At 37.5% G+C, this 11,214-nt stretch overlaps 2 protein-coding genes and 1 long non-coding RNA gene across 4 annotated transcripts; 2 read left to right on the plus strand and 1 right to left on the minus strand.

Annotated features, from left to right (window-relative positions):
* Positions 1–1,373: 1,373 nt before the first annotated feature.
* Positions 1,374–4,914, plus strand: LOC112171952 (protein FAR1-RELATED SEQUENCE 6). 2 transcript variants are annotated; one of them, XM_024309077.2, is made up of 3 exons: positions 1,374–1,508; positions 1,943–2,108; positions 2,876–4,914. In XM_024309077.2, the coding sequence occupies exons 2-3, from the start codon at positions 2,103–2,105 to the stop codon at positions 4,877–4,879; spliced, it is 2,010 nt and encodes a 669-aa protein (XP_024164845.1). In that variant the 5' UTR covers positions 1,374–1,508; positions 1,943–2,102; the 3' UTR covers positions 4,880–4,914. The 2 variants fall into 2 exon arrangements, with proteins under 2 accessions (XP_024164845.1, XP_040364638.1); XM_040508704.1 differs by having other exon boundaries at positions 1,402–1,703.
* A 291-nt stretch (positions 4,915–5,205) lies between these two features.
* LOC112171953 (vesicle-associated membrane protein 713) lies at positions 5,206–6,689 on the minus strand. The gene is made up of 4 exons (XM_024309078.2): positions 6,256–6,689; positions 5,948–6,138; positions 5,702–5,865; positions 5,206–5,551 (listed from the first exon to the last, which is right to left on the minus strand). Exons 1-4 carry the CDS (start codon positions 6,470–6,472, stop codon positions 5,461–5,463), a joined length of 663 nt encoding a protein of 220 aa, XP_024164846.1. The 5' UTR covers positions 6,473–6,689; the 3' UTR covers positions 5,206–5,460.
* Positions 6,690–8,259: 1,570 nt separating this feature from the next.
* On the plus strand, positions 8,260–10,823 carry LOC121050160. Its single transcript, XR_005802177.1, has 3 exons — positions 8,260–8,465; positions 8,557–8,660; positions 10,446–10,823. It is a non-coding gene; the product is annotated as an uncharacterized LOC121050160 (long non-coding RNA).
* Positions 10,824–11,214: the final 391 nt, after the last annotated feature.

Consider the following 11,214-nt stretch of genomic DNA (forward strand, 5'->3'; position numbering starts at 1 on the left):
ATTTAAGGAGGTCTACATGGTAAATGTGGAGGTCCGACTAGAACCACCCAAAGAAGAAAACTCTTTAAAATGATCAGATGGATGCAGAGGATGATGACCGAAAAAATTGCAATGCAAGGTTAGATTCATTAAGTTGGATTATTTTTTTTTGTTGTTTTTTGGAGGGCCATAATAGTAATTAAATTTTTACAAAATTTCATGGAGGTCTATATATAGCAAATGTGGAGGTCTGAATGGAGCCACCCTAACCTATATTAAATGTTTATTTGTTACGCGAAAATGTAAAATATTAAAAATTTAGAAAGTTTGATACGATATGTGAATAGTGTTTTCTTTATCGAATCAAAGAAGTTTTTTTTATATGAAAATACTCGTACATTTGTGAAGTTAAATATTAATCAAGAATCATTAGAAGGATCTTCGCATAAAAATAAATAAATAAAAACCGGTAGAAGGATCTAACTCTATAGAGTCCAGACTACAATAAGTAATTGCATTAATGCACAATATCTTCCTTTACAGCGAATCCTACATCAAATGACACGTGACTCATAAGCAACTGTAGTAGGTATAGCAAGAATAAAAACGAACAATCAGGAGATCTAACTTTGTGCCAACTTTGCATGGTATGGTATGAAATGTACAACCCCATTGCGAATATGTTGCTAACCTGACTTATAAATGATATGCGATTAGTGTTTTCTTTATCAAATCAAAGACATTTTTGTTATATGAAAATACTCGTACATTTGTGGAGTTAAATATTAATCAAGAACCATTAAAGGGATCTAACTCTATAGAATCCAGACTATATTAAGTAATTGCATTAATGTACAAGATATTCCTTTACAGCGAATCCTGCATTGAACAACACGTGACTCATAAACAACTGTAGTATAGCAAGAATAAAAACAAACAATCAAGAGATCCAATTTGGTGTTAACGTTGCATGTCATGGCATGAAATGTACCACCCCATTGCGAATATGTTGCTAACGCGTGGCTTCAAATCCCGCCAATATTGATATAATCTCCTCCAATCTTTTTTATTGAACTCAAATCTAAACTTCCTTTTAAAATATCATAAATAACAGTGTACGCATCTTCATTCACCTCGACAATTTAAACCACCACATTAAGAGCAAGCGTAGAGTTTTCGAAATTCAACCTTTAAGACTTTATTCTCTTAATTAATATTGATTCCATGAAAGAGTACATTTTTTAGTTTTTTACCTATTTTAACCCTTAATCTTCCCCCATCAAGAATTCAAGATAAAATGAAAGAGTTAAAACTCATCATTAAAAAAAATTTGTGCAAATAGAAAAACCCTAGAGCAAATCACAAAAGCTTCCAACCCACACGTGTCAGCTGAAGGGGTCGATAGATTTGTGGAAGCTCCGTAATCCCGAGTGTGACTCGCACATTTCCTCCAGCAACAGCCAGACTCATCCCCAATTTCTCACACCGTTGATTACCCGCCTCGCCAGACTCTGACCCGATTAATCGCTGTAAGATCGCTTAAATTCTCTCTCTAGTCTCTACTCTCCTAATTGTCTTTCCTTGTTTCAACGTAGAAGAATGGATTTGAATTCATCATCTTGACCTAGAACTCCAGCACCTTGATTACTACATTCCCCAGAATTGGTGGGAAAGTAAACCAGTCTTTAATTTTGAACTATCAGTCTTAGAGAAATGGAAAATGGGTAACTTTCCCTGATCTCTCTCCCACCTCATATCGATTTAAGCAGCAAAAGGAAGCACCTTCAATGGGAAAGACTTAATTTTTCATTTAAGAAACATTTTTGTTTTTTTGTTTTTTTTGGTTGGATTGGTAAACTCTTCAGTAAATCTGTAATGAGCATATCAGAAATTTTGAATCTTTAAGAAGTAAGAGCTAAGAGTCCAGTGTGTTATAGTGGTTTTACTGGTTTTATATGTGCAGATTGAGATTTGCTTGTGAATGTATCACTTGGAGTGAATCTTCGGTACATTTACATGCTTATCAGAGCTTTGAGATGATTCACGCCCTTATAATCTGATTAATGAGCCTGCAAGGAAAGTATCTGGCACCAACCTCATGATTGACAACAATTTTGTTTGATATGGAGGTATTATTAGTAATGTCTTTGTATATATATTTTGGCCTTCTTTTTTGGTCTGATTCTTGTTCTCGCTCGTCTCCAGCATTCCTCAGTCTTATTTTTTTCAGGTGCTTTTTGAGTCTATGTAACTGACTCCCTTTGAGTGTTCAAATTCGATGGCTGTGACATGCTTTGGGTGTTTAACATGCTTGAGTTGTTGTAACATGCTTATTGTGTGCTTGAAAATTCAAAGGCTGAATGGTAGTTAATAGTTATGTCTTGGATAATGGAGATACTCCTGAAAGCATTTGTACCAATGTTCTTGAACAGTCCGCATTTAGAAAAATCATTTTTTATCCGGAAATATTGCCAAGTAAGTTTGCATGGTTGGGAATTGCAATAGTTCATTGAAAGCTGCCTTCTATCGCTTCAAATCCTTATTGATAATGATCTCCAAACTCTTCCACTTCTCATGCATTTGTTGTTGTGTGCCAAAATAGGATCAGAAGTAGATTTGAATGTGCTGTATAGCTTGTAAGTGCTTGAGATCAATATATGTGTCAATGGTCAGGTTTCAGAACTTTTCAGAAATTTATTTTCTTTTGCCTGCTTTCTGTCTGCCCTGTTATCTTGTAAATATTTCCAAAATTTACTAGAATTGAAACTCTCTTTTGGCAGCTGGGTGTTGCAATTTTAGAGTCACTGTAAATCATGAAACTTGAAATTCCAAGTTGCATGGGTCATACAACGTTTTGGTTAAACCTCATATAAAATGTTATGTCTGCTATTTTCAGATGGAAGAAGTTTGTCTCAATAGTGAGCCAGTGTTTGATGAAGGCGATGAGTATGACTTGGAGGGAGGGCATGCTGTTGGAATTGGGGAAACAAAAAGTAAACAGGTCCCCCCACAACCTACTGTCGGTTTGGAGTTTGACTCTTTTGATGAAGCCTATGATTTCTACAATGTCTATGGTAAAGAACAGGGATTTGGCATCAGGGTGAGCAATTCATGGTTCAGGTCAAAGAGAAAAGAGCGGTATAGAGCAAAATTAAGTTGCAGCAGTGCAGGTTTCAAGAAAAAGAGTGAAGCCAACAATCCGAGACCTGAGACAAGGACTGGTTGTCCTGCAATGATAGTTATCAAGCTGGTGGACTCCCAAAGGTGGAGAATAGTTGAATTAGAGCTTCAACACAACCATCAGGTGAGTCCACAGATCAAAAGGTTTTACAAGTCGCATAAGAAAATGATCATTGCTGCCAAAAATGCACAACCACAGCCAAATCCTGTTACAGAAGTTCATACTATCAAGCTGTATCGAACACCTGTTATGGATGTTGGGTGCAATGGATGCTCAACTTTAAGTGAAACTGAAGGTTTAAATCCTATTGATCACTCTAAGCACTTGCAACTTAGAGAAGGAGATGCTCATGCAGTTTACAACTACTTTTGTCGAATGAAATTGACAAATCCTAATTTTTATTATTTGATGGATCTAGATGATGATGGACGTCTGAGGAATGTGTTTTGGGCTGATGCCAGGTCCAGGGCTGCGTACGACTACTTCTGTGACACTGTAGCCATAGACACAACATGCTTGGCAAACAAATATGAACTGCCCCTGATTTCATTTGTTGGTGTAAACCATCATGGACAACCCGTGCTGTTGGGCTGTGGGTTCCTCGGGGTTGAGTCAGTGGATTGTTATGTTTGGATGCTCCGTGCATGGCTGAAATGCATGCTAGGGCGCCCTCCGCAGGTTTTCATTACTGACCAATGCAAACCATTGCAAATTGCAGTGTCTGAGGTGATCCCAGAGGCTCGCCATTGCTATTGTTTGTCATATATCATGCAGAGAGTTCCAGAGAAGTTGGGAGGACTGAAGGGATATGAAGCAATCAAAAGACACTTGCAGAAATCAATCTATGATTACTTGAAAATAGCTGAGTTTGAAACTTCCTGGGCTGAAATGATCAAGCGGCATGAACTGGGGAATAATAAATGGCTTCAGACATTGTATGAGGATCGGCAGAACTGGGTTCCAGTTTATTTAAAAGACACATTTTTTGCGGGAATGATCCCTATCCGCGAAAATGAGAGCTTGCCTGCATTTTTTGATGGTTATGTACATAAACATACGTCTTTCAAGGAGTTCGTTGATAAGTATGACCTAGCTCTACATAGGAAGCGCATGAAAGAGGTGGTGGCGGATCTGGAGTCAAGAATGTCGAGCTTTGAATTGAAAACACGATGCAACTTTGAAGTGCAACTATGTAAAGTGTACACCAAGGATATTTTCAAGAGGTTCCAGTTGGAGGTTGAGGGAATGTACTCCTGCTTCAATACAAGGCAGGTCAATGTCAGTGGGCCTATAATAACCTACATAGTTAAAGAACGAGTTGAAGTTGAAGGAAATGAGAAGGAAGTCAGATGCTATGAGGTTTTGTATGAGACAACACAAGTGGATATTCGATGTATCTGCAGTTTGTTCAACTACAAAGGGTATCTGTGCAGGCATGCCTTAAACGTTCTAAATTACAATGGTGTGGAAGTAATCCCGTCCCGATACATTTTGCCACGGTGGTGTAAAGATTTCAAGCGCAGGTATCTTCTGCATCAAGGATCCAGTAATATTGATGTGTATGACCCAGCATACTGGCGTAATCATCTTTATAATCTCGCCCTTCCAGTTGCGGAAGAAGGGGCACAATCTGAGGAACATTATAAGACGACGTTGCAAGCATTGGAGGAGTTGTTGAACAAGTTTCATCTTGTAGACAATACCCTCAATGTAACATAGAACGGTATATTATAAAATATAGTTACTTGCAAAAAGCACAAAGCTCTTCCTCCATTTCATTTGACCTTTTACACGCAACTAACATAGGCAATAACCAGTGTTATTAGTACCAATGTCTTTGTGGAACGGGAGCTAGTGCCTGTGAGGCTCGGTAATGCAGCAACCCCTTTTGTACGGTCATCATTCACAGTATAAAATGTGGGGAATAGGGAGAAACCAAGAAGAGTCTCCAAGTTCAAGTTTTCGATAAAAAAAAAAAAAAAGAAGCTATAAAAGCTGTTTTGCTCTTTCGTTAATTAACTAAGCAATAAATGAACAGTTAAAGATGACACCAGACACATATTCTGCAACAGAACTTCATAAACCTCAATAAATATGAACCCATCAAGCCGTGGTTTCAAGAAACATAGAGCCTTTTGGCCAAAGAAGAAAAAAGAAAAAGAAAATTACAACCTGAATGAATTAAGAACTTCCATGGGATACACACACATAAAACTTCAAATCTGACACTACTCGAAGAACCCCAGACGAAAAATCTGACGGGGAAAAGCACACATTCCAGTCCGACTCGACTCTCACACTCAACCCAAGCAGGTGGGTAGTAAAAGGCCATGGCAAACAAAGGCCATCACGATATAAATTACCAATAGCACAAGGAATATCAATGCAATCCTGCAAAATCCAAAGCAGTTGGTAAGTTAAGACATGCATTGCATAAACATTACTACTTCCAATTCATGCACAATCTAAAAGTGTCCCATCATTTAAAAACACACAATCCAGAGTAAAAACTGAGGTTTCAGATTGGATTAGAAAGCATACGTGAGCTTAACATTTCTCCACCAAACAGTACTTCTGAAACGGCGAGCTTGTTTTCGGAATCGAAAGGTATTGCCTTGCATATTAGCAGTTTTATCGACCAGCAATTCCAACCGATCACCTCTGTCCAAAACTTTGTCAATGTTCTCAATCATCACATTCCGCACCTACCACATTCAAAATCTCACCGATATCAAAAATCGAATTCGAAAAACCGAAAATCAAAACCAAAAGACAAAATGTTTTCACCTGGCTCATTTCGCCTTTGAGTCGATTAATCCTATCCGCATTAGGATCGTTGGAGTAGTACTCCATTTGCTGGCTCAAAACCCTAGAAAACTCGTCGTTCATGCCGTAGGCCTGAGCCGAGAGCACGGCGCGGCCGTAGCTCCTCACGAATCGCTGGTGGATGTCTTCAAGAAACGAAAAAGGCATTCTCCCTGCACACAATCATCAACCAAATCAGCGAATTCAAAACCTAAGAGATTGAAAATTTGGGGGAAAAAAGAAAAAAAAAAAAAAAAAGAGATTCGGAACCGAGCAAAACGACGACGTACTGCCGGCGGTCTCGTCGGCCATACAGAGGACGGTGAGGCCGTCGGTGCGCTTGACGTGGAAGATGTAGCGATCTTGGGAGTAAGAGACGTGGGAGTCGCTGTCGCCGGTGATCTTCTCGAGAATTTGGCGCGAGATGGCGGAGGCGTTGGTCGCCGTGGCGCTGAACTCGGCGAGCACCACCGATCCCCGCGCCACGAGAGTGTAGAGTATCGCCATCGCTGCCGCAACGACGTCGTGTTTGGATCACAGCTCGAATTTTGAATCCGCTATAAAGAAGCTTCCTTTGTAGAGCTGTAACGTGATGGCGACTGAGACTCTCTCTCTCTCTCTCTCCGAGTGTGGTGGACCTCTTGATCTTTCAAAAACGGAACTTTCACTCTGTCAATGTTTGATGTCGGCCAAAATTGGTAAATTTGTGGTGTTTGCTTTCGAATTGGAATGAAATTGAAATTCCATACAGGGGTGGCTGTGATGTTTTTCTTGTTGGAAAGATCTATTGAGTGGACCATTGTGGATCGTTGATTAGGATTCAACGGTAGTTCCAATGGACGTCACACAATAATACACGCAATCAGATAGTTGAATAACAAAATAACGTATTTATCCGTAATGACTCGAATATTTTTGTTCGACCTCATTTGTGATTAGCGAATTCTCATTTTATACGTTGGTTAGTAAGAAACTTGCATAAACAAAATGACCTCTGCGTGTAAGGAGGACTTGTGAGTTTGTGTGTAAGCATACCCTTAACCACCCAGCTTTGATGGTAGCTTGCTTACAAGCCTTGTAGGTTCACGATCGGTTCATGTTCGACTACTTGCCTCGACCGTATATGTTTTGATTAACCATCATTTGATTCATTTTCTCTACTGACATTGATTTAGTACAAACATAATATTGCATACCCATTGCAATTCAGGCAACATAGTTGATACATATGAATACCTAAAACATCTCCATCTAAAATTTAATCAACTTTTTAAGAGACGATGTTATTTAGAAAACAATTTAGGCCTCGTCAACGGGCCGGCCTTGACCATACTATATTTTTAAATAATGGCGGGCCAGGTTTTATTGTAAGTCGAATGATCCAAGCCCGTCCATATAAAGAGGGACTTGCGGGCTTTTTCGGGACGGGCCTTGTGGGCTTTATTTATAATGAATATTTAAAGACACTAATTTTTTTATAAATCTATATTTATATATTATACATTCCAAAGAGCAACCTCTATCAATTCAAAGAAAATGGAAAAACCGACCGTTAGATGTGATTATTACAATAAATTATACGTGTGGTTAAAAATTTAGTCAATTTCACCATAGTTTAACCCGATCGGATTGGTCAACCGTAGTCACTTGTATGTTTTCTCAGTTGACTGATGGCGTGACGACCGCGAAACGTGCTTATTCTTTTACATCACTTTTATAAATATTTCATTGATGGATGTACGTGGACATAAGATAAAAATTTCAATTTTAATTACAAATACGTTGGTCTATACCAATTTGCCTCCTAAAGTTGTATAACTTATACATTGCATTTAAATTGTTGAGGTTCATTCTAAAGCAAACATGAAATGGAAAATGAATTTGGAGAACATGAAGTGGAAAATGAATTTGGAGAAACCAACCGCTCGATGGAGAGATTGTAATGTTTTATGGTGGTTGTAAAAATTTCAGCCAATTTGGTTCTCGTTTCAAATTCGATCAACTAGGTCAAACTTAGTTACTTTTATAAACCTATATTTATATATCATACACTCTAAAGAGCAACCTCTATCAATTCAAAAAAAATGGAAAAACCAACCTGTGACGACCTAGATTTTAAATAGGATATGTTATTGAATTGTTTCTTTGTCCTTCTCTTTTGTGTGTTTTGTTTTCTGACTAGGATTTGGTTTTATTTCAGATTTTTATCTCTATAGTTGGTCATTTGATTTATTTTGTTTTAGATTTATCTGTTTGGGTATAGGTGTATCTAGTCATAATCTAGATAGAGAACACGTGCTATTCACTTGTTACTTTTGTGCCTTTCTCCTTCTCAACCATCAATGTCTGCCACCGCTTCTTTTGCCTTGTACCTCAAAGAGTGACCTCTATTCACTCACCCAAAGGTCAAAATCTGCACTTTTGTAATAGCTTCAGAGAGATTGCTGTGAACCCACTGACCTCGAATTGAAATCCCTTTAGTTACCTACAGCTATCTCCAGTAAGTCAAATTTTCCATCTTCTAAAACCCACTCCTTCTGTTTTTGCCTTTCTTTGATTTTGGGTTTAATTTTGTCGAAAATTTGGTTTAGGTGGTTGGAATTGCTGATTATAGAGTGGGTGTTAGCATTTTGAATAGGGTTGCAGTATGTAGCAGTTGATTGGCTTCATTAGCTGCGGAAATCTAAGGCTTGAGGTAGGGAAAACAAAACCTTCTTTATAACTTAGATTCTAATCTAGTATGTATTGGGTGTGATTGATATGAGAGGTTTTCTCTACGAATTCATATGAGATTCTGTTATGATTATGAATTGGTGGAATCTTGTTTGTCTTCTTACTGCTACATATGTCTCCATGTGGAGTTTTACCTCGTTTTGATCTGCAATTATATTTGGGTAAACAAACTTGAAGTACCAAACGTCCTTGCTTCTTATTATCATTATATTTTGGTCTTCTAGTTTTGTTTGAAATTTTGAGTTGAGTAAAAGCTTTGAACCATGGTTTTTGGAAGACAAGAAATTATGCAGATAACTTGAGCGTTTTGCTATTAAACCATAAAAGCTGATTCCTTTTACATATACTTCTTATTGGAGCCTATTTCCTTTTTCAATCTTTTATTTAATCATAGTTGGTAGCTGTTCTTAAAGAAATCGGTGTTTGCTGTCCTTGATTATTACTTCTTGATCTTCAATTTGCCATTTTAAATGATCAGTAATTCTCCAACTAGTAAAGACTCCTGCTAGTTGATAATGTTCTTTTCCTGGTCTTTTGACATTGGTATGAAAGAAACCATATTGGTAGTCTCGTTCTCTCCTTCCCAAAGTTTTGGTTGCTGCAATGATGTTATATATGTATTGATTTTGCATTATTCAGTTTTTCCTTGAAATGTTGAAATTCCTTATAGAGGTTTGGGTCAAACAAAATGAGTTTGACCATCTTTTCCGTTGTTGATTTATTGAAAACAAAGTCTTATTCTTTGAAATACCTTACTTCCAGTCTTATGAATCCTATATCTCCTTTGGTTAAAGGTATGTCGATAACAATGTTGATCAAGTGTTACTTTGAAACTCCAAGCTTATGTCCTTACTGATTTGTTCTTCACAAAATGAACTTGACCTATTACAGTTCGGTTGTCTGGAAAGAAAACAAATTTAAGCTAAAGTGCCATTTCTTGGCGGTTTCCTATTACGGTTTGAAATTGGACTTCAAGATTTTATTGAAAATCCTTGAATGTTTAGTTTCATTTGGAAAAACAAAATGTTTCCTGGAAAGACCAGATTTGGTTTTAAACTGTTTGTTTTGGTTAGGCCCGGGAAAAGTTAAGTAGGGATTGTGCCTCCCTAGGGTGAAAGACCCAAAACCTGATCATGATCCGCTTGTATGGGGTGTGCTTGGTGGCCTTAATACGAGCAATGGGCTCTAACCGGAAAAAGAAGGATTTTCGAGGATTTTTGTTGGAATTCGAGTCCAGAGTTTTGAATTATTGTTGCTGGAAGTTGCAGTCAAGGAAAGAAAAGGATTTCTGGACGTTGGTTATAGTAAACGAAGCTAAAAGGCTTAATGTTCTTGTTGCCCTTTTTGCTAGATTTACGACGAGTTTTATTTTTCCAACGTATTTGAATGTTATCAAGGAAGCTTTGGATTTCCAGCTTGTTCTCCTTTTCTTGCTCAGTTATTTGTGGAATTGATTTATGTTGAATGCTGTCTTGGAATTGAAGCAAAGCTTTGAGTCTTAATCTGTGGCAGTGATTTCTTTTTAATTATTGCAGCAGCAACTTCTAAGCTTAAGTTCTTTTGCCTCTAATTATTCCCTTGTATACTCCAGAAATACTAACAGTATATTTTCTCTCCCTAACAGTATATTTTCTCTCCCTTCACTTTCCAAGTGCATTCTAAATTAGAATCTTCGCTATACTGATCTTTTTGTTGTACCTACTGAGCTTGTGAAGCTCATTCCCTATATTCTTGTTGTGGTTTTTAGGAAAGGAGTCCATGAGTGGACGTGGTAGTGAGATACCAGAATTGTCTTGAGCAAACAATGTTTGGAGCTTTGTTTTGCTTGTGAAGTGTGTGCTGGACCTTACTTTTCTTATTTAAATGATTGCTTCCTGGTGCTGGATGTTCCTCATTCTAGAATTTTGTTCTTTTTGTGTTTGCAATGTACATATGATGTAACCGAAGTGTTAACCTGGAGCATTCTTCTGTAGTGGAAAACTTTGTAAGCAAGTTGCTCTTTTGAGCTTATAAGATGTATTACTTTTCTCCCATATTTTAGAGAAACTTTTTGAGAAGTGTTCCTTTGGAATTTTGTTAAAAAGTCTTGTTCAGTGAAGGATTAGAAACATGCTTTTAAGCTAGAGTTGAAAACTTCCAGTTTCCTTTTGTTTCTGCTGTGATCACAGATTTGTTCTTACTTCAAAAAAAAAAAAAAAAAAACCTTAGTCTAGTTTAGTTATGACTCAAGGTTGGGTTGTGACACAACTGTTGGATTTGATTATTACAATAAATTTTGAGTGTGGTAAAAAATTTAGCTAATTTCACCATATTTTCAAATCCGATCAAATTGGTCAACCGTCGTCACTTGTATGTCTTCTTAGTTGACCGATGACATGACGACCGCGAAACATGCTTATTTTTTCACATCACATCTATAAATATTCCATCGATGGATGTGCGTGAACATAAGATAAAAACTTCAATTTTAATTACAAAGACGTTGGTTTATACCAATTTGCCGTCTAAAGTTGTAT

The sequence above is a fragment of the Rosa chinensis genome, chromosome 6 (assembly GCF_002994745.2).
Source record: "Rosa chinensis cultivar Old Blush chromosome 6, RchiOBHm-V2, whole genome shotgun sequence".
Lineage (NCBI taxonomy): Eukaryota > Viridiplantae > Streptophyta > Magnoliopsida > Rosales > Rosaceae > Rosa > Rosa chinensis.

What these genes read in the sequence shown, in the direction of transcription:
- LOC112171953 (XM_024309078.2), bottom strand. Translation starts at nt 6,472, where the DNA reads ATGGCGATACTCTACACTCTCGTGGCGCGGGGATCGGTGGTGCTCGCC. An exon ending in GGCCGACGAGACCGCCGGCA is followed by an intron (nt 6,139 to 6,255) that starts GTACGTCGTCGT and finishes GATTGTGTGCAG; the next exon opens with GGAGAATGCCTTTTTCGTTT. An exon ending in TCAAAGGCGAAATGAGCCAG is followed by an intron (nt 5,866 to 5,947) that starts GTGAAAACATTT and finishes TGAATGTGGTAG; the next exon opens with GTGCGGAATGTGATGATTGA.